The sequence below is a fragment of the Columba livia genome, chromosome 9, assembly GCF_036013475.1.
Source record: "Columba livia isolate bColLiv1 breed racing homer chromosome 9, bColLiv1.pat.W.v2, whole genome shotgun sequence".
NCBI classification, from domain to species: Eukaryota; Metazoa; Chordata; class Aves; order Columbiformes; family Columbidae; genus Columba; species Columba livia.
In genome coordinates, this window is record NC_088610.1 from 966,638 (window position 1) to 989,845 (window position 23,208).

General features: G+C 47.6%; 1 protein-coding gene across 10 annotated transcripts in view; it reads right to left on the reverse strand.

The window, feature by feature from the left end:
• GPR149 (G protein-coupled receptor 149) overlaps positions 1-23,208 on the reverse strand; it is an 85,340-nt gene that overhangs the window by 6,860 nt on the left and 55,272 nt on the right. For 9 of the 10 annotated variants that reach the window (XR_010474563.1, XR_010474562.1, XR_010474556.1 and 6 more), the window contains 5 exons: positions 17,392-17,678; positions 16,305-16,507; positions 9,017-13,321; positions 7,834-8,026; positions 4,995-5,314 (listed from right to left, as the gene is read on the reverse strand). Coding sequence is in view for 2 of the 10 variants with exons in the window: in XM_065073379.1 (XP_064929451.1) it covers positions 4,995-5,314; positions 7,834-8,026; positions 9,017-9,985 (1,482 nt within the window). In the remaining 8 variants the exon portion in view is untranslated. Of the gene's footprint in view, positions 1-4,994; positions 5,315-7,833; positions 8,027-9,016; positions 13,322-16,304; positions 16,508-17,391; positions 17,679-21,922; positions 22,965-23,208 lie in introns of those variants that run through there. The other variant, XR_010474561.1, reaches the window with a different exon arrangement.

Consider the following 23,208-nt stretch of genomic DNA (forward strand, 5'->3'; position numbering starts at 1 on the left):
TCTTCCACTTCCCTAAAAATCAAGATTAGCTGCAGTAAAATTAATAACTGCAATGATTTGCCCTTTGAGAATCTGACTGCAGTAAATTTAGAGCTAATAGGGTATGTCAAGAATTGCCAAGCTCACCTCAGGCGACCCTAAAAACCAGTATTTGTCTTTGGCCTGACGCGGCCAGACCTTTATTCGGAGCAAACTAGTAACAGAACGTGCCACAGAGGCATCCGCGTGAGAACACGCGCACCTGCACGCCAGAACTTGTGCACTCAGCCGTCGGGGCTGACGTGAATGACCCCAACAGAAATCCCTTGAATATTCCCCAAATAAAGCGTGCGGCAGCTCCAGTGACCGCCCGCCGCGTGGGTGACAATCTACTGCGGTTCCACCATCTGCCCCACAGATGGAATAGCTGGTTTTAGGAGAAACAACCCTCTTTAACACGGATTTGCTGAAATGTCGCCTTCCACCCAACCTCTTGCCTTGCGGACACCTGTCGCACATCCTGCACTGACCTTTCAAAAGCAGCTGTGAAAACAGGAGTGCCTGTTTTGATGAAAACGTTTGTTATTTTTCGTAAGATTTTTAGAACAAGTACAGGCTTGGTCCTTACGTAATTTTGTGCATTTGTCCTCCAGCACAGTGTGAGATATTTATGACCATTTCTAATAATTTATTTGCACTTCCAGGTAAAAAAAGAGTGCTCAGAATTAAAACTTCAGTGTTGGTTTTCATTATTGCATGAAGATAAATATTTGGGGTGTGTGCAAGAAACACAGATATTAGCCAAAATCTATACTAGAGTAACATTTAAATTGTGAAGTCACGCACCTGCAAGTGTAACAAGGCCAGCGCCATGGCTACCTGATGAGTGAACCGTGGCTACCTCATAAATGAACCGCGGCTCGTCTTGTGCGGTTCCTCCTGTGGCACGGGGAAGATGGGATGGGTGGGCAAGCACCCACGACACGATCGAAGGCCAAGCTGATGGCCCATGTGTCCACCTCTGGAGAAGCTGCCTGAGGTCTAGAAGCAGAAGGCGGGGGCGAGCAGCTCCCTCCAAGCCACAGAGATGGCTCCAGCTCTGCGGCTCCACTGCACAGCACCACGGACACCGAGTGGCGAGGGGTCTGTCCGCTGGACCACAATTGAAGCAGTGTTGGCATCCACAGAACTGACGTTTCCTCCTTTACAACTCCGCACTCTACACATCCCAGTCTAAAGAACATTGCTTTTCCATAGTTCTATACATCTGCCAAAGCCTTCCAGCCACCAGTGTTTGAAAATGAGTTCCAGGGTGCTGAGTGACAGGGCTAATTGCACCATTAACTGGCCGCAGGTCAGCTCTGCAGGGAAGAGGTGAACTGGGCAGCACGTGGTGGGCACAGAAATCAGAGCCTGGGATGTCTGGTCCAGCTCCTTCATCGTGCTGCTACCAAGAAGGTCACACTTGGCACAGATGATCTGCTGACGTCCATTCTCTTATTTGTAGTAACTGCAGAACTGGCCTCACCCTTTCACCAGACTCAATGAAGTTTATTTGACATGTACTGCCAGTCCCGGGAAAAAGTATCTGAGTTCATTTGCAAGCATCATACTAACAGGCTTTCTGCTGAGCTGCAGCTATTGTAAACTGAAACTGAAATGGTGCTTTTGCTGGCTAGGAAAACATAATGAAGAAAAATATGTTGAAGAACAGCACAAGCCTTTAAAAAATGGAGAACATATCAGGCTGGAGTGTAATGGCTTTATTGGAAGGTGTCTAAATTGCACTGCTTTTGTAACTCATATTCCATTAAGTGGCATTAGGGCCGATGTACAAAGATCCCTTGGTCAGTGTGATATTGATTGTTTGCAGCATTGTCTGTTCTCTCAGAAAAGGAACATTGATATCAATCAGTGGCGGCTGTTTGCGGGATTGATTCCTGCAAGAGTCTGCGACACAGTGTCACGGTCAGCTCCACAAGGCTTCTTAATCCTCATTATGTCTCCTCAGCCCAGTTTTTATTCCGTTTCTCTAGTTCCATATGTGCATGTAAACTTGTATCCAGCATTCATAAAGACCTGCTGAGCACCAGGTCTGGAAGCTGTTGCTTATTCAGGTGCAGCAGCCAGAACACGCAGCAGGCACAGGAAGGCACGCGCTCCCGTCGGAGCCGGGCCCTGTCCAGCCCCGACCTGCCGGGCAAGTGCTTCTGCTCCCAGTGTTTCTCCCGTCCCTGCAAATCAACAGAGCGCCGGCTGAAGCTCAAGCGCAAGCAGAGAGTCAGCACACATCGCAAGGACCGCGCCGCTCTGTCCGCTTGGAGCAAAGCCAGAAGACGGTGCGAAATGCTACACTGATTGTTAACCAAGGGAAAACCACCCACAGGCAGAGACCCACCGAGACCATCACAGCAGATACGTGTGGGACGGTTGTAGAGGCCACTGGAAAGCAAATATCTTCAAGTCCAGTTGCAACCCAGCCTCAGTGCCATGCCTGGCGCTTACTGGAACCTTTAGAGCTTTCCTGGAGTGAGAAAGACCCTGTGTATTTACCACTGCTGGAAAAACTTCACAGGAACTGCAGACACACAGAGATCCAGCGCTGACTCCGAAGTGAAATCATCACACCACCTCCCCCTCCTTCTCTTCGCAGGGCACACAAACAGGTTCTACGGAGAGAGTCTGTTCAAAGAGTTTGCTGGAGGCAACCCACAGATACCAAGTCAGAGAAGAAAAATAATCAGAAAGCCCACAACATATTGCAAGCCTGGGAGATTTCTGTTGCCTAAAGGCGCTTAACGACGGGCAAAAAGTACATGACATATTCACACCCAGTCTCTTCTGGAAAGGCAGACACACTGGTATCTTATGAGATGTAAACGTATCTTTCAAAAATGCAGCTGAGCAAGAGTTAGAAATGACAAGTACCATTTTTTGTCCCCCTCTCTATTACAGGAAGCCAATGTAGGTACTAAATAAAACCCGCTGCCTCGTTCTCCTTTCATGCCACTTTTATTGCAGAGAAATCCCTCTGATGGAGCAACTGCTCACAGAGCAGACGATGAGGAGACAGCCAGCTCCGGCACCGCCCCCCCACGCCGAGGCAGTGCCGCCTCCCCCTGCTCGCCAGAGATTTGGCTCTGGGTGACCAAGCAGGCTGCTGCTCATCGGAAAGAAAGCTGCAAGTACTCTAATGAGAACAGCTGTATCTATTTCTGTGATCAAGCACTTATAGTCTGAAAGTGTTGAGGATGAAGAACTTTTATCCTATTAGGATGATAATCCTTTTCTTTATAAGGCTTGGTATTTTCTCCCCATTGGATAGCTTCATTGACAGATTAATCAGAAGTACATGGCCAATTAATACTAGGGAAAGACTCCCGTTTTAACAAAGGTGAGAAATGGACAGTGATGGGGAGAAAGTGACTTTTCTTAGCTACTTAGGGACTTCCAGACAGGATAAGTGAAAGGAGCGGTTTTCAGCTTATTTACTTTTTGGCCCAAATTGATCCTTCATCCACCATACATCTGAGAAATGCATTCAAGTTATTTTTACAATGCTTGCTGGAGTTTCATATTCTGCCCTTTCTCAGCAGCAAAGCAAATGTCAGCGCTGCGGAGCCCGCGAAGCTCGTGCTGAATGTCAGAAACACCGAGAGCTGCCACTGAGACGCCTTGAACTTTCAGATCACAGGAGCCTTAATGCCTGGCAACTGCACCGGGGTTACCGCTTGGAAAATGTCACAGACGGAAGAACTGGGATTCCTTGTAATGCAAGTAGTGAAGAACTATGTCCAAAAGTGACATATAAAGGCCCAAGGCAAATAAAGCCGCTGACACGAAGTCATTGCCAGCTGCTGCCCAGGGAGACGCTCGTACCTGCTGGACCCAAGGCACAGGTCTCGCCGTTTCAAACCGCAGACACGGGAGAGGGGAAAAGGGATTTTTCATTGCTTTTTTTAAACACCATCTGGAAACTCCCGCAAGGAGAGCCACGGTTAATGACGAACCTGGTGATGCACCGACGTTATTAACCAAACCGCACATGGCACACGAGGGGCTGGCAAGAAACAGTAGATTAAAACCAGGCTGAGCCATCATTTACTTTTGCCCACTAACACAGTAATTCACCACTGCATCAGAGCCAACATCTGCTTTTTCATGAAAGCGATGATCAATCAGATCTGAAAATCAAACAAATTCCTACTTTGACTCAATTTACCAAATTGTCTTGTTCAGAGGGAGAAGGGATTCCCTTATTTAGATATAAAATCCATCTTGCACATCTCACCTACGTACGTGCCAAAGGTGGCTGTAGCTCTGCGGTCAGCCCTGCCCGGGGCAGGAGCTTGGCCACCGTGACTTTAAAGTTAACTCCTTTAATGCAAGTTTCCCCTTCCCAACACTGGCAGGACAGCCTGGGAAAAGCTAAGGCTTCCAGGAAAATTACTGACCATCTTCCCTTGTCCGTAAATAGGGCATAAACATGCAGCTACACCACCTGGAAATGTGGTTCTCAGACTGAGAGACTTCTACTTATTTCAATGGAGACATTTAAACCCCTTTGACGCGCAACTGACACTTCAGCGTGGGCACGCAATGTTTTGCAGTTCTCTTTCTCCCCCTACCCATAAGGTAAGCATGACAAAAACGTCACCAGATGCCTGGAAATACTCTTGAAAACATCATCTTTGGGGAGGTTTTAGAGAGAAAATTCATATTCATTAAGATGATTTAATGTAATCCATAGTGCAATGTTACCATACACAGATCACGCAGGTGCACACAAAATATCAATAATTAAAACCCTAGGATTAAGACGACACATGAGAAATCACTGCAGGAACAGAATCTGCAAATGTGTGTGGTTACTAAAACATAGAATGCTAAGTATGAGTTTTACTAAAAGTAACTACTCTACCAATAGCAATTTCAATATAAGTAGAAACTATCCTTGTTTTTTTTGTAAGGTAATTCTTGCGACTAGAGAAAAAAAAGGCAAACTGGTGTTTTACCTGGCGAGGGGTCCTCTCCGACTTGCTCCTGCACCACTCCCAGTCGCTGAGCTCGGCTTTGCGGCTCTCCTCCTGAGACAACCTCCGCTCGGCTCCCTCGGCCGCCGCGGGGCCGTGTCCCCCCGCGGCCCCCCGCGCGCCGTCCGACGGGGCTGCGGTGCCACGTGCCACCGCCCCGGCCCCGCCAGCGCAGTCCTGGCTGCCCAGGGTGTCGCAGGACGTGGATTTGCCGTCCCCGTCGCGGTGGTTCCCACGGGAGATCCGGTAGATGCCGTAACCCTGCTGGAAGGACAGGCTGAATCCGAACCCCCGACGTTTGGCTGAGCAGAAGGGAAAGAAACGTCATATGGAGGAGCCGAAACCAGGAAGAAAAATGAGATCACACACACAACAAAAACGGCACGGGATAAATAATTAACTGCCGCTAGAAACAGGCAATTTTCTACCCACAGAAAGAATGAACTGCTGAGAAGACAGACTTCTCAGGTAGTCTGTTATTATACCGCCTTCTGCACGGGTTCTAAATGACACATTCCTAAGTTACTGTATTCCCGGAAACCGGGAGATTATCTGCCATTTTCAGAAACACATGACAGATGCTGGTTTATGGGATACACACCAGAACAAAGTGCCCACATTTGCAATGCTCTCGTTTTCTGAGCCTGTTTCAGCTGTATCCCTACAAGTGAAAAACTGTACAAAAGGATAGAACATTTCTGAGAATACATATAACTAACCCTCAATATCGATAGTCAGGCAAGAAAAACAGAATTCTACCATTAAAAAACATTTGAAATATTTACACAACAAAATTTTTGTATCTTGTCCATTCTAAATTCAGTGCTCCAACTGATCTTACACAGTAATTGAACTGAATACAAATTCTCAATCATTATTTATACCCTTTCACTCTTCCTCTTTTCTAACACAAATCACCTGCCGTTCTTTATCTTCCTCCTTCTCATCTCACATTTGTAGTAACTAAAGAAGTGTCTTCTATTTAACTAATGAAATCATCTTCCCACCAGGCCTTTCATGCTAAATTATGAACTAAAAAGGTACGGGGATATATTTATACAACCTCTCTTTCTACTCAACAACTTGTATGCTTATAGATCGAATACAACGGTGGATGAAATTCTGGCCTTAGCAGCCACGGCGTCAGTACCCGAGAACAGTCTTTAGTACAAATATCTAAAAGTCACATTTTTAACAATAGTTTTCTAATTGCCACTTTTCTATCTGTTGTACATTTATCTCCCTATTTATCTATCGTATTCCATTCCATTCCATTCCATTCCATTCCATTCCATTCCATCCCATTCCAAACTTCCTAAATAGAACTTGCCAGCACTGCTGGTTCCCGTTGGGCCAGGCCTCAAGGGACACCTGCATTACACATTAGCACTGCAACTCTCACTTCTGAATGATTAATGCAGAAATCTATCATTTTTATATACGAACATAACTGCATCCTTATAAACAGGAAATTTGAATTGTTTTTCTGTTAAGTTATTCTTGATAATAATTATGAACGTAAATTTAAAAGATAAACTATCGCTCCATCTTCCCTCCTTCCAGGTTTCTTTACTGGTATTTTTACCAGAACACATTTATTGTATGTTGACAGAGACCTAAAGGATAGAGATGTATGGAATATGCTGTGGCAGATTTCTATCCTTCAAACTTTGCACAATTACCTATTGTTGAGTTTTTTAAATTAATATATTTTCGCTTGTCCCAGATAGCAAACGTACAAACACATACGCATGCACTTGTGTGTAATTAATGTAAATTAATCACTAATAAAGATACTGAAGTTACATTACTAGGTACAATAAGCTTCAATAAAACATTTAATACCAAACAGGTCTCAGAACAATACTGGAAATGTATTTTCATTTGTAATCCAAAGCGCAATCCCTCTGTGCAGACACGTCAACACTGGAGATGGAGGTATTTTGTAAGTAACCGTGGCCACGACGATGCCAACGTTATTCACGTTCACAGACGCCTAACTGTGTGTTTCACGAGGGACAAGCTGATGGAGTGAGAGCTGTATTTCTTGCCTCCTGTTGCTCTGAGCGTCACCCCACGGTCACGCTCTTACGGCAGAACACGGGGGTGCCAGTGCGGAGCCAGGCTGGCAGGCGGCGTGCGCACCGCACAGCTTCCAGCCGGCTGTACACGGAGCCCAGGGGAAACGGGCCTTCCCCACAGCCCGGGAAGGGTGCCAGCCGAGCTCTGGCATCCTCTGCTACACCAGGGTAAACTCCATAAACATGCACGGAAATCCCTTTAGGCAGAAGCTGTGCAGGAGCTGCTCAGCTTCCACGGAGCTGCACCACTGCGCTGAGACACCGGCCCTCCCACAAACCACAGCCTCCGCTTGGCTTGCTGGTGTCACTGGGATCTCTGGTTAGTGGCTACAGCGCAGGGGTACAAACAACAGCTTCTCTCCTTAGAATTTGCTCTCCATTAGCATGTTTTGTTTCCCCCATGACATTAAACATGTTTAGTATGGTCCATGTATTTGATTAGTAAAAGGCAGATTTTGGGAGATCCATTTTTCCCAGGGTAGGAAAGTGAAACCAGGACTCAGACTCCATCGGACTCTGCTGAAAGATCTGACAGTGACCTGTGAAAATCAGCCAAGCTTCCGTGCCTCGGCATCCACTATTTCCACCCAGCTGTCTCACACGAATGCTGCGAGTCTCATATATTGTTCTGAACAACGTCTATATAATTCAAGCAAAGGATTTCAAGTACAAAGTACTGTAACTAACTTCCTATTCTGTTCAAGATACATTCCAGCTTTGCATCACCCTTCCATACTTACTTTTGAGCTCTTCTGAAGACACCGCATACGAATTCCTCCTGCAATTAATGACGCAGCCGCAGGGCAGGTGGATCCAGTGTTCCGACAGGACAAACACGGGGGTGACGGTGGCAGCCAGCAAAGTCAGCAGGAAGCTCAGCGTCCCGAGCGAAAGGCTTTGAAAGCCAGTGATGTGCTGGACAACCATCTGTATCTGAAAGGCAGAGCATTTTGAAATTTAAATTGCTTCGGGCACACGAGATGCTTCCAGGAATAAACAAAACATCTCGCTATGAACAAAGACACAGGTTGTTATTACTGCTTGCTGAGCCTAACGATTCTGTGCCTAACGGAGAGCGGAGAAAACACACTGACACAGGCTCTCCTCATCCTGCATTTCTCAGAAAAACCCTTGTTTAAGGTCAATATAGATGCCTGAACACTAATAAAAGAAGGAACTGTCAGTCCAAGCAACTCAGCAGAGACTGCCAGCTGTGTCTGTCTGTCTGTCCTGCACAGACTGAGGAACCCCGACTCCTGCAGGGACACAGAGAGAACGCGGCCGCAGCCAGGGCTGCCCGCAGACGCTCTGCAATGCCCCCTCCACCCAGAGCAGCTCAGGTGCTGAGTCTACACACCCAGGGACACAGATGACACTGCCCTACGTTCCACGTTCTCTACAGAATCCTTTCTGATTATAACAATATGTTCCCAACATGCCAGTGCGCGCACAAGGACAGCCCTCCCTCCACCCCCTGCTGCTACCGAGATTACAAAGATGCAAGCAAACCTCAGTTTTCTAACAAACTCCTGGTTTTTTAACCAGCCTGGCAAAGGACGGGACTCCCAGCCGTGAGGAGGGGCAGAGGAGCTTGCTCAGTACAATTCACACGCCCCATCATGATGAAAAAATGCTTATCGGACAGCTGGCAGCACAAAAGGGAGGACCTTATTCATCCCTGTATTCAGGTGATACAAACGCTGTGATGACAGAGTAACACACTGAGGAATCAGGCTCTGCTCACAGCCCGCTACATAAATGTAGTGACACAGACCTGCTTAAAGGGACTTTTGCCAGCACAAACTACAGTATAAGGAACAATTGCAATGGCTACTGTTCATCTGCTTCAATTCACGGCACACCAACTCACACGCCATTTAAATGTCAGAAAACATGAGAAAGTAAAGCAGCCTGACAACTTACCATCATCGGAAGCCAGAGAACGACTTTTGTCAATGCAAGAATCAGCGAGAAGCGCTTCTGGGCGAAGGCCACCGTGAAGTTCCTGCTCTGGATGCTGCTCACGCCGTGGGGCTCGGCTGCACCGCTCTCAGCCACACCTGGCCTAAGAACTGCCTCCGAGCTCGGGCACACGGCTGGGACACGCTGCAGGGTTCTGTCCACGGGGTCTGGCGCTGACAGCGGGCGGGTGGCAGTGCTGCAGCCCACAGGTGTCCCAGGGGTGACGCAGCCTCCAGAGATCTCCTGGTAATCAATGTGCAATAGCTGCTGCTCGTCTGAGCACAGCAGCTGGTAAGTTAGAGGAACAGACAGCACTGTGAGAAGGCAGAAGCACAGCGAGTAGACAATGAATAAAAACAGGACGTAGGAGCTGGCGCAGTCAGTGAAGCAGCCCCAGGAGGTGGGGATGTACTTGCCCCAGCCACAAAGAGGCAAAATGCAGATCAGCAAACAGACAATCCAAATGGTAAGAACAGCCCATACCACGTTCACTCGTCCCTTGGAAGTGCTGCAGCTCACTGCCTCAGTTTTGTTGATGATATAGAAGTTGTAAGAAACTATAAGAGATCCTTTCAGGTTGCTAGAAATGCCCTGGAATAAATACATAAGCGCTGAGGTGGTGCACAGAGGCTGGGGGAGGACGTCACTTGACCACTGGGCAAGCATGAAGATAATCACTGGCACGATGCTGATCAAATCATCTATTGACAAACAGGTCACAATCATTGAAACCGTGGTTTTGGTTTGCATTTTCAGCAGGGAAACTAGTGAATAAATGCTGCCCAGAAGTGCTGCGAATGCAATGATACAAGTCAAGCAGAACAGAAAGACATTCCAAGTTCTCTGCTCACTAGGCTTACCCGTGATGCCATGATTTTCAGCAAAGAAGCTTGTCCCATTGAGTGACAAATTATTAGGCACTACCGACATGGTCCTTGGCAATTTGTTTTTCTAAGCCTTCTCACTGACTCCGCAGGTTTTCACCAGCTGAAACCACAACTGTTAGCTCCACATCACAAGTTTCTTTTCCCAGAGTCTCTCTTTTGTGACATCTGATGAAGAAATATCCAGGTGAAAGCACCCTTGATAACCAGAACAACTCAGGCTCTCGAAAAATCAGGCAACAATGAAGTATCAAAGGTGCTGAAAAAAATGCAGTTCTTCATAATCCTTTCAGTACTGGCAGCTGGTTCATTCAAGCTCTTCAGGCAATAACATGCCGTTCACTTTTGACAGATCTCAGGCAACGTGCCTTACTCACGAGTTCAGCTGGAATGAAGGCAGAGTATCACGGATGTTCAAGCTCTAGTAGCTCAGGGAGAAATGTAGTAGGAAAGAGAGGCTGTGGATTCACCCTGCGCTGTTCGGAGCTGCAGGAGGGAGGAGTCGGATGCAAGCAGGATAGCGGAGCCAGGGCAGCGAGTGTCTTCTCAGAGGGAGCTGCCTCTTGGCTGGATGAGGAGCCTGGAACCGCGTCCCCGCGAAGCCACACCTCCGATGCTGACACCCAAATCCAATGCAAATACTCACATCTGATGTCAGCCGTAAATGTCATTCCCGTAAAGCCCACGGCTGCTCCCGGGCTGTGCATCGCGAGCCAGAGCACTGCTTTTATTCCTCAGCACTTCTGCACGCCCAGCTTAGCGAGGGGAAAAGCCGCAGAAGCCTGTTGTGAAGATGGAACAGAGGGGAGTGTCTGCTCTGCCTCTGCATTCCTGCTCCCGCTGCGAGCGCCCGCGGACGCGCACACGCCGATGCCAGCCCTGCGCGACTTGGTGACAACCTGCCCTTCCTGACGGTAACTGCCGTGCACGTTAACCGGGTGTCGTCTGCCTGCGGGATCTCAACTCAGTTTGGGGTTTATGAAACTTCCATTCCCTGCAGGATTCAAATCTGAGCCGCATCAGATGTCGTCTGCACCAGCGGAACACACGGATGGAATCACAGCCAAACCCATTTTGGCACGTTATGAGTGTTTTCTCCAGAGAAAGTGAAACTTAGAAGCTGACAGAATTTCCAACTCTCAGATGTTAAGCGGACAGGCAGGTTCAATGCAGCCTTCTCGGAGCACTCTGCCTCTCTTCTCTTTTTGGCACCACTTGCAGTTCAAATACACGACGGGGATGCAAGACAAGTATCTTCTGATTAAATATTGTAAGGCTGCTGCAATTACTCGCTAGTCTGGGTAACATTACAAATGCACTTGGTTAGAAATCTGTGCTGTTAAGCACCCGGCCCTCGCTCAGCCCTCGGAACAGCAGCAGCTGTGTGAAGCGCCGGCCCGGTGCTGTCCCTCCAACGGCGATTCGGGTGCTGGAGCCCAAATGGGTAGGGAGCAGAACAGAAGGCACGGCTGCAGCTGTGTCATGGGGCAAGGACAAGGACCAGAGCTCAGGGCAATGGCAACTTGTCTGAATAAGCCGTCATGCAGCATTTCCACGCTGGCCCGCTGTGGCTCTGGGAAGGGTTACACCCCAAAACAGGCTCTGTCTTCCCCTCGGCCCCGCGTGCCCGGTGCAGCCGCAGAACCGGCCCTGTGGCAGGACCTGCCGTAAAGCCACGCTCCTCCCGCAGCCTGAGCAGAGCCCTTCGCTCTCTGTCCTCCCCTTCACACCGTAGCTGCCTCTGCTTCAAGGATTCTGCATTATTGATCAGTACCATCAACCCCCATGTCCGAAATGTGACAAGGAGAGGAGCATCCATCCTGCCTGCACACGAGGCACAGCCCTGGAGCTGGACCATCCATCTGGCCTTTAACCGTACAGGATTTGATGTGGCTTTTGTGATTTATCTGTCCTGCTGGACTATTGATTGTTAATCTGTGCTGTGCCGGCTAAAGGCCAGGGCTCATTTCCTCCTATTTACAAATCACAGTCACCTCTGCCCCCACGAGTCAACTTTAAATTAAGGACAGTGCTCTAAATCTTAACAGTGTGAGCTGGTCAGAAGTACAGCCAAGAGGTGAGAACAGAAAGATGCACCATTCATCCTTGTTTGGCCCATTATTTTTGGCTTCCTCAGGAAACACGACCGCGCTGCCTGAGTGTGGAGACGTGCCTACACACGCCTCTCTCTTCCATATTGCTGCTGGCTGTCTAGAAACAATCTCAGTGATGCTCGGGAAATTTATCTTCCCTGCTTTGGGAAGTTTCTTCTCGCGTATCCTCAGTCACTGTACCCACACGGGGTGTCCAACAGCCCCGGCTGCAGACACCAACCACAAACCTCCTCAAAGCTCCCTCCATACAACCCTCTTCCCATCTGCGACCCGGATTGCTGGCTGTGCTGCACAGCCGCTGTGCCTCTCGGTAGGTGTTTGGACACTTTGGTCAGAGCAGTTCATCCTGTGCCTTCCCGTTGCATTCAAAATGAAATGCTCATCGGTGTTATAAAAGGAAAGTCACTTCTATTTACCATCATGCCCATTCAAGGCAGATGATGTATTACTCACTTCAGTTTCCCTTCCCTCAGAATGTATTTTATTGCAGGAACTGCGCCTTGCCATGCCCTGTGTCAGCTTTACCATCACTCACAATACGGTGAAATGCTCTTTCCTCTGGTCATTTGACAGTTATAAGCCAAAGGTTTATGTTCCTTTAACATGACTGAAAAATTCTGATAAAACATGTACAGAAAGATCAGCTTCATCTTAAAACTAAAGAGATAAAGCAACCACAGTAAGGAACAAGCAAAGAGCAGCAGGATTTTCCAGAGCTGTGCCGCCGGGTATTTGACTCGCACACCCAGCAAGGTCTAAGCTCTGAAACGCCTTTTGTGACTGGGGCAAATGAACCCCAGCTGGATTCTCTGGGCTCTTCTAAAGGATGAGTTTATATTGCAGTCTTTCAAAATGTACAGGAACATTATCTTTGCAGTTGTAACTTCACCCTGAAATTCATGAACAGACTCAACTAGAGCAGGGGGTGGCAAGGCCAAGCAGGCAAGCAGAGAGAGAGAGTCAGCACAACCCCCTTCTCTAAATTCTCCAAAGGAGCCATGCTAGAATGGAGTAACACAGCACTGCCGCAAAGCCATGGGCAACGACCTTGCAGAAACCAAGAGAAAGAAGAAGATGACGACACCTTTACCTGCGGCTGTGTCCCGGGGCGGGACTGTGCCAGGGCAGGGAGCTGGGGATGGACATCCTCCCCGCCCAGTCCCCTTCTCCTCCGCTCCGCGCCTCCTGAACCACGGCAGCTCCCTAACACCAACACTGTGCCTTCCAACGCAGGAACAGATCCTTTATCCTGGTGTGACTTCTCCCTGCTAAGGAATGATCACAAACACAAAACACATTACGCATGGAAATCTCTCTGGCCTCTTTTCCAGCACACAGCACAACCATTTCTCGCCAGAGGAAGAGTCAGCCCTACTCAACAGACTGTGAAAGCATTTCTAAGAGACACGCTGCATGTAACAATTCAGAAATCCTTGTAAAGAGAATGAAATATTCAGCATTCATGAAATACAGTCAACAAATAGGGTATTGAAAATGGATCCTATTTAGTGTGTGAGTCACATTTTCTTTTCATACCTTGCGCTAAGCTCAGCTTTGACTTACGGTTTTGCTTCCTTTTGTCACTCAAGAGAGACAAGGTTATTACAGCAGCTGTACAAATACTTCATCTCAGAAGGTGATATAACCTCTGTGCTGGGCATAAATGTAGATCTATAAAATCCCATAAATGTCTTTGTAATTTATTCCTCAAGAGGATGCGAGAGAAAAGCTTTTCCTTTTTTTTATTTTTCCCAGTTTTTTAATAGACTTCTAAAAAGATGTCAAAATACATGATAATTTTTGGTCTATGAGATTCAGACATCGCTCTCAGATACAAGATGGTTAAACTGTAGCTAATTATTTCATCTAGTTATTTGCCTCAGATGAATTAAATCTACGGTGGCTTCTAATAAAAGGCAGATACTCTTATACTTAATCCGTGCCCGCTGCAGCTGTATTGCTGCGCTGTAGGAAAGGTTGCTTACTGATTAGGAGCAATTAGAGCAATGTAAATCAGGGGTAATTCCATTAAACCTAAAAATATGATTGAACGTATGCGCTCGTTACGGGCAGGACTGCGCCAGCTCCAACTCCAGCCAAACAGCCCCTGCTGTGCAGATGCTCCCCCGGGAAGCACCGGCTGCCGTCACCCGCACAGCGCCACAGCCTGCGCCCCGCCACGTCCCCGTCCTCTCTGAGCAGATGGGCCAGCACCGCATTCCTGGGGACCAATATGGAAAGGGGGAGTGTCAGGAGGATGGAGCCAGGCTCTTCTGGTGACAACCAGTGACAGGACAAGAGGCAATGGGTGCAAACTGGAACACAGGAGGTTCCATTTAAATATGAGAAGAAACTTGTTCCTGGTGAGGGTGGCAGAGCCTGGAACAGGCTGCCCTGGGGGGTTGTGGAGTCTCCTTCTGTGCAGACATTCCAACCCGCCTGGACACCTTCCTGTGTAACCTCATCTGGGTGTTCCTGCTCCATGGGGGGATTGCACTGGATGAGCTTTCCAGGGCCCTCCAGCCCCTGGCACCCTGGGATTCTGTGACTGAGCAGCGCCCACTGCAGAGCTCCCAACTTCAGGGTCTGCTTCTGTTCTGTGAATACAAACCATAGACTGAGACCGCAATGAACTGAACATTTCTGGAGAACTACAGGATTAGTAAAAGACAACTGCAGCTAAAGGCGAGCAAGCCCCAAGCGTGCACTGGGTCAGGTGTAATCACGGTGTGTGTTGTTCCCCAAGACTGTCAGAAGTCTATAAACTGTGTGCAAATGAAAAACCAAAACAGCGCCTGCACCTGAGTGAGTTTGGCAATAAACAAGATGGCTGAGAGATGAGAATGGATCCGTCTGGGTTGTGCTGTACACACACTGCCAGCGATGGTTATGTGCTGTTCCTCAGGAATGTCCAAAGTGGGACCACATACAAGAAAAACAAACAACTATAAAATAATAATTCCAAAATGGCAAAGCTGAAAGGCAAGAGGTTTTAAGTACGCAGTGTACACCAGGAGAGAAAGGGACAGTCCATCAGGAAGGCGCTGTTTCAATGTACACCAGGAGAGAAAGGGACAGTCCATCAGGAAGGCGCTGTTTCAGTGCACACAAGGAGAAAGGGACAGTCCATCAGGAAGGCGCTGTTTCTCTGGTGGATGGCAAGACAGAGACGGCAGCAAGATCTGCAGGCACCGAAGTGGAGAGCAGCTCCGCTCCAGCAAGCACGGAGAGGACGATGTTCTCTTGGGACAACACACTTCAAAATGTCCCTTCCATCGAGCAGGCGCTGGCTCAGGGCATTGCTCGGAGCAGCCGGACAGCCGGTGGGGAAGCAGTTCCAGTCCACCTCCCGTCACTGTTTGCTTTCCAACAGACAGCACGGCAGGCTACGAACACAATTCATGGAACAGCATGATAGGAACACTTTTAATTTTGCTGCACAGCTCTGCTAGCAGTAGAACACCTGTAATGCAGCTGTACTAGCACATACCCAGTCTCAGAACAAATCCAGTAAACGTAACATTGTGCTCGATAGTCACTGTTATTTTAGACACTGCAAAATGTATGTAGCATATAGGAGAAAAAGCAAAGGTTGAGCAATGTAGCGGGAGCTGGGCAGCAGGAACACCATGCTGGGGAAAACGGCACTGAGAGAGTTAACTGGAGAATCCAAACAGCTGGGAAGAAATAATGATCCCTTTCTGAAGGCAGGGAGGGAAGAAAGGAAGAAGGCATATGCCTCTGAGTGACCCGGCTATGACCCCGTCTGGAAGCAGCAGGAAAATCAGCTGTACATGTAGAACTTTCGCCAATAGTAATTAAATTAATGACCACAAGAGTAATTTGTAATGCCAGGTGCACGTTTCAGTGCCTGCTGCACCGTCTCGAGCTCTACCGCCGGCTGTCTTAGCCCTTCGGTTCTCCTTCCATCGGTACTTCCTCAGCACCTTCTCTCGCACTGACCTCCAAGCAAAGCTGACGAGCAGAGCAGGAATCTCAGCCCCAGGAGCCACGACGAAACCGAGTTTTAATGAGTGAAGACTGAAAGCTCTGGAACCACGCTCTGCCTCCAGAGCACAAAGAACTTGCATTTGCTGGTTAACTAAGGTGTTAACTAACACCTTTCTGGCACTGATCTGTTTCCTGAAAAGATACTACTATTCAAGAAAACCTATATTTCAAGTGTTGCTTTACCCTGAAACCACCAATATAAATGCTATCATAAATGACAGCCGAAGAATATGGACAAACCTGGGACACAGGTGCCAGCAGAGCAGCAGCAACGTGCAGCGGGGCAGCAGGAGAGCCCAGCTGCAGGAACAGCTGGAGATCCCAGCTGCAGGAACAGCTGGAGCTCACCCGCTCCAGGAGGCGGCTCAGGGTACCGAGGTGTTCCCGGGGCTTCCTTAGGAGACTTCGGGTGTGACTCGAAGCTTTGGAAAGGTCTGGAAAAACTGGGGGAAAAAAAAAAGAGTCTGAAGTAAAACTGAAAAAACCTACAACTGACACTGTAAAAGAAACAGAGGATATAAGGCAAATCTGGTGGATTCTATAGGACTGCTGGAAAAAACACCACCACCACAAACACAAACAACCCAACAAACCACTCAACCAACCAACCAACAACCCCACCCAAACCTCCATTTTCTTTCCCACAGCGTTAATAAATTTAAAAGGATGTCATATGGGCTGCGAATTCACGTGCCAGGTCCAGCCGCTGCTTTCTGCCATAGCTGGGTGCTGGTGTCCCTGATAATCACACTTTATATCACAACCACATCCTCTAACTTCTTCCCCAAAGAGTAACCAGATGTGTATGTGTTTGTGAAGTGTTTTCAGAGCACGAAACAAAGAAAGGGCTCCTAATTAATTCTGAGTGACAGTAAGAAGGTCTGCTGGCCTTGCCGATGTACAGCATGACTGAGTTTGCATTGGAAAGAGTGAAACAGGTAGTAAAAGATGATACTGGAATACAAAATGAAATATTTCCTCTTATGGAAGAATTTAAGTTGTTTTAATGGAAAGGTTTAATTGAAGTATGTGCTCATCAAAAGGACGGTGTTTTCAGCAAATCTGAAGCGTGCAAGGCAGGAATGCTGCAGACTACGCAGGAATCACCTGGACTTCCCGACTGACTCCCACCCGGTGGTACGTGCGTGAGAGAGAAAATATTCACTGCAGATGATAATATTTGCTATTTTCAGATCCTTCTAAATGAATGCCACCTTCCACTAATTGGATTTTGGCTGTAAATGCTGATAAGACAGCAGGTGTGTGGAGCCACGGTGCCCAATGGCGCTGCGCTGGTTTGTGCTCTGCCCGGACTGGTGCTACTCACCTCCAGCTGCTGCTCCCAGCTCCAGCTGTTCCAGCTCCAGCTGTTCCAGCTCCAGCTTCTCCTGGCTCCTGCTGTTCCCCCAGCTCCAGCTGTTCCAGCTCCAGCTGTTCCCAGATTCAGCTGTTCCCCGGCTCCAGCTCTTCCCGGCTCCAGCTGTTCACCAGCTCCTGCTGTTCCCAGCTCCAGTTGTCCCCAGCTCCAGCTGTTCCCAGCTCCAGCATCTCCGCACAGCGTTAACATTCCAGGCCGTGGACACCAGCATTCCTCCCCTGTACGGTCCACAAAACCTTTGCCAACAGACAAACGGTTAAATCCCAAAGCAATCCTGGGTTCTTTTCACTCCTCAGGAATACTCCCCTAAGCCTATCAAAGCTCCCGCCAATTTCAATATTCCCCCGGTGGGCTGATGCGGCCCCAGAGCAGCAGCAAAACCAGTTTGGTGTGGAGACGCTGGGAATTGCCTGAGTGCCTCTACCTGTAACTATCAGCTCAAAATTCAGGTCACACAGTAGACCTTCCCTTTAAAAGCACGCAGTATAATCTGATGTTTGCCATCACCTCAGATATTCACACAAACAAAGCAAACTAAGATGGGCGCTGACAACAAATGTTTACTAGCTGAGCTTAAGATAATGCATTATTTAAGAAAAAACATACATTCCTTCCAAAACCCGCTTCCCCCTCCAGTCAGTTCAGTGCCATTTGTGAGCGTTTACGCAACAGGGACCTAGTGGTTCTCACTAAGGACATTTTTCACATCATTAAGGGCTGATCTGGTAGCTCAACAGCCTGTGTTACACCGACAAGAAGCAAAACAAACACACTGGTTCCTCTAATACATTCCTCATTACTCAGTTTTCAGAACAAACTCTTATTTTTTGCCAAGTGCTCGCCAGTTGTGAGGCTGTTCTAGCTACAGGATGAGCTCCAGAGAAAAATAACAGCTAGAAAAGGACAAGACAACCAATTCGGAGATATTGAGGCACTTCAGGACTGCCCTCTGCGAACAGACCGAATGAAAATGGAATGTCATTCAGAACTCTTTCCCCTATACGCGATGGTTACTGAACCTCCAAGTTTTCTAAGAGTCTGGATTCAGCCAGAAACTCCACTAGTTATTTAAGTCAGACAAAGTTAAGCGTAAATATGGGAGCTGAAAAATAACACCAGAGTTACCGCAAACATCCATCTCTCTTGGGAGATGGCTGATATTCTCTGTGTCAGTCTTGGAACAGACTTTTTTATTGCATTTCACAAGAGGGGAAAAAATCAAATCTTCAAGAACCTCGAAAAAATTTCAAAGAAGATTACAGCAAATTAATACAACACTGGCCAAGGATGGATCTGGGCTCGTGCCCTTTATTCAGCCAGCTTTCTGCAAGCCTAAAGGCAGAACCCAGGAATGACAAGGGACTTTAAAGGCTCTGACGGGTAACAAAAAGACGAGTCAATGCTGCAAAGGCAGGACACTGTGGAGCCTGCTGGCCTGCGGGCTGGCCGGGTGTCACCAGGCGTCAGCAAGTGTCACCAGGCATCACCAGGTGTCCGCAGGTGTCAGTAGGCATTACTAGGCATCACCAGGTGTCCACAGGTGTCACCAGGCATCACCAGGTGTCCGCAGGTGTCAGCAGGCATCACCAGGTGTCACCAGGCATCTCCAGCAGACACAGCGTGAATCCCACCAAACAAGCAGGTCAGTGCTTGGAGCAGGAGCGGCTGCAGCAGCGCTCCTGTCACTGTCCTTAGGGAGGGAAGGCAGCTGGAAGACAAGCAAAGGGAGGCAGCCCAGGAGATGCAGAACAGGTGCCAGAAGCCTTGCACAGGCAGTGTGGCTCCTCAGATTGTGCATTATGGGGTGGACATTCGGAATGTTCTCACAAACTGAGCAAACCCGGGAGCTGAGCCTCCTCCGGGCCAGGAGCTGCTCGCCCACCGCCTGCCCTGCCCCTGGAAGCACATGCACACTCATCTAACAGGGTGACATTTTCACTTGCATTAACAAAACCTAAAGGACTTGGATTGTATTTCAACAACAACCCCCATAGGAACTACTCTATTCTCTTTAATCAACCTGTCATGCTGCGTCCTCCATCCTCCCAACGGGACGAGCTGCTTGGTGAAAACTCTTCTGACACGTGGCGAGAGAAAAGTGCACTTATGAAAACCAATGACCTGAGACGGCACAAAACGAACAGTTAAAACAATCTGAATTGATTGTTTTTTCCAATTCTGGATGCAAACTAACAGAGTTAGTCAATAGGTCTCCGTGTTCCCATTCTTTCTTCAAGAAGAAAAGGGTGTTTTACTCTGAGGGCAGTCAGTCTGTCCACCAGCACCCCTGCTTGGCCATACCCAGCACCGGCAGACAACAGTGTGACCACCTGTATTATCAGTGCTATCAGCATCACTTCCAACCTAAAAGACCCTTGAACCATCTCGACTCACAAGACCGATTTTCACTCAATCATGCCATAACACTTACATTACCTGATCTTACTGAAACAGGATTTGTTACACATTCAGCGACCTAAGCTGTTATAGTCTCTCATTTGATCCCTTGTTTAAACGATCATCAAGAGTTTTCAGATGTCAAATCTCATCTCTGGAGAACTGTCCATTTCTTTTTAAAGTGTTTTTCATGCCTTGTTTACTCATTCTCTGATTCACATCATGAACTCCCAGACCAACATCCCTATTTATGGCAGATGTCTGGAGTTCAGGTTGTTTCTGGAATGTATATATTACGTACATACCTAAAATTCTGCTGCTCCCTTTCATACCTGACACAAAACGCGCAGGTTCCTGCACGTGATCTCCAGATGGGAGAGGAGAACATCTGCTCCGCCACGGGAGCTCAGTACCCAGTGCGGCCCCGTGTTGACTGGAAGATGGACCCAAGTGCTTGGGCTCTGCAAATACCAGAAAAGCATCGACCACCACTCACGCCAGGAAGGGAATGACGCTTTGCTCCTCACCACTGGGTGTTTGCTGTCCTTACTGATTGAACACCGACCTGTAAATCTACCATTTTTAACTATTTGACTACTACGTTTTGCTTAGAAAGAAGGGTAATGTTGATCACAGATGTTTCCAGTCTGTAGGCAGAAAGACTATTATTCTGCTCCAAGAGGCGCTTATTTGGCACCACCGAAGGTCCAGCAGAGGGGAATAAGCTCCCAGCAGTCACGTTCCCAGGGCTGTGTAGCCGCTGGCTCTGGAGCACTTCGCCTACTTTGTGCGGTAACTCACGGTCTTGAGATGAAAGAAATCAGTGCGTCTTTTCTCCTTGTCCACAAACACACAGCAGAGCCCACTCCACCAGAGATTCAGCACAGCACTATCCTCACACTCCAATGCTAAATGCAGGCTAAGATTTTTTTAAAGTTATTTTACATAAACTATTATTTGGTGAAATCATTTACCAAAAGCCTGTGAATTAGATCAGAACAAATATTTAGAAACAGTAATGACAGGGGAAAAATAATAATAATTCAAGATAAAGGCATAATACTGACTGTAAGGCAACCTGGGAAAATGCTCCTTCAAATACATGGAATTTAATACACAGATATATCAATCTAAAAAGTCCCTTGGGCCACACAGTATCCCACAGACTGATTTCCAGTCAATTAAGATTTAAATGTTGAGGTTTGGTTGATGTATTATAAATATCCCAATCTGAGGGTCAGCGGTATGCAAGAAATTGCTTAAAGCCTGCTCTTATATATTGACAGCAGTTTGATCTTCTCGTACACATTTTGTTACTTCTGGTTTGCTAAAATGATTCTGAAGGAATATTAAAAACCCCTCCAATTCAGTTGTCTGTGTCCCAACACGTCCAGGTCTAATGAGGAGCACAAATGACTCTCACTGCCATCACGTGAGCCTTCGGCAAGCACACAACGGGGATTTTTGGACTGTAACAGGAAGAAACCCACTGTAATGAAGATAAGGACTGACTCGAGGTCAGGCTCGTCATCCGTTTCCTAATGAAGTTATAATGTGAATGGTGTTTCACGGAGGCGCAGCAGAGGCCACGCTGGCCCCAGGACCCCGCGGGCTCTGTCTGCTGCCCCCCCCAGGCACCAGCAATGCCCCTTATAGGCATCTCCAGTTAAAACCTTTTCTGTTCACAGTGAAAGTTTGCAACATAAGGAGTAAAATATGCATTAATACTTTTGCCAGTGAAAAGGATTCAGTTCCTTCAGGATTTGCCCGGCAGACAGCGCCAGCTCCTTCTGTTCGTTATGAATATAAACTGTGTTTGAACTGCAATAAAGAGGTTTAAGAATCAGCTGTTTCCCAGCTCAGCGTGCAGTGAAAAAGCCGCTGCCAACCGCTGTCTTGGTCAAACACGGCCCTGGGTGCTCGCAGAAAACACTGTACAAGGACAGAGAAAAAGAAACGGAAGACGTAACATAGTAAGAGGAACCTTTAGAAGATCGGGAAGATAAGAGGAAACGGGAAGAAGAAGAAAACTCCTATTCTCAGTGTTGCACACTAGCAGACTTCTGTCCCCCCACGTCCTTACCTTGATCTTTTTACAGTGGTTTCTCAGAGATTTTCCATTCCTCACTCCTGAACGACTCTTGGTCTCACTCCTCCGTTTCATCTTCCCACATATCTAGTTATTTTCCTTTGTTTTTTGCTGTTTCCTGTTACTTTTTACCCTTCCACCTTTTCTGTTCTTTCTCTGCCTCTCTGTATTCTGTTCATCTTCTCTTCCGCATTTTCCACACTCCGATTCACAGGGTTTATTTCATGGCACTGAGCAACCTGACGATAATTCAAACACGCTACAATTCAACATCGTGCACCGCATGCAATTCTAGAAAGAAAAATTGGATAACATGATTTGTAGCCTTATTGTGCAGCGCCAGATCCAGGGCCCACGCTGCCGTCCCTACTGCATTCTTCTTTTTCAATAACCAAGGCTACTAATTTCCGTACAGATCGCAAGGTTGAGACTCACACGTGTATTGGGGAGGAGGAACAGAGTTCTCTCCTGCTGATGAAATGGAGCTCTATGACAACATACCAAAAATGAACCATTCCACACAAAGGAAACAGTTGTTTCCTGATCTTCACACCTGCTTAAAGAAACTGCAAGAAAAGGTATAAGAACTGTATTAGTAAAGATGATTTTCTAATGTTGATAAACAAGAAGAATATTCCAGATAGTCAGGTTTCATAAAAGCATTATTAAGAGCATAAAACCAGAAAAATGCAAGCTTATTGCAGAGCATGATGACTTCAGATCTGAAGCTTACTCAGACATTTCTCTGATTTAGAGAGTTCTTACGATGCCAAATTGGCAAAAGGACGTGAACGCATCATTCGTCTAACTCAAGACAATTCTTGTAGCCTTATTTAATGACAATGCTGTAATGCAGAACTTGAAAGAAAATCACAGGAGTTGTTCTTAAAAGCCCAGAACAAGTGGAGAGCCCAGCTGTGTCGTGGGGGGAACCCCAAGGGCTGGGAAACCGAGTGCACGAGCCCCAAGAGCTGTGAACCCCGAGAGCCATGAACCCCAAGAGCCGTGAACCCCAAGAGCCGTGAACCCCACGTGCAGTGAACCCCACGTGCAGTGAACCCCAAGAGCCGTGAACCCCAAGAGCCGTGAACCCCACGTGCAGTGAACCCCAAGAGCCATGAACCCCACGTGCAGTGAACCCCAAGAGCCGTGAACCCCGAGAGCTGTTCTTGCTTCACGTTCCTTTGATTTTGTGGTGAATTCCTGTTGACCGTGATTAAAGAGCATTTGCCCCTCATGAATTTACCTTTCTCACAAAAAAGAACTCACCAAACAATCAA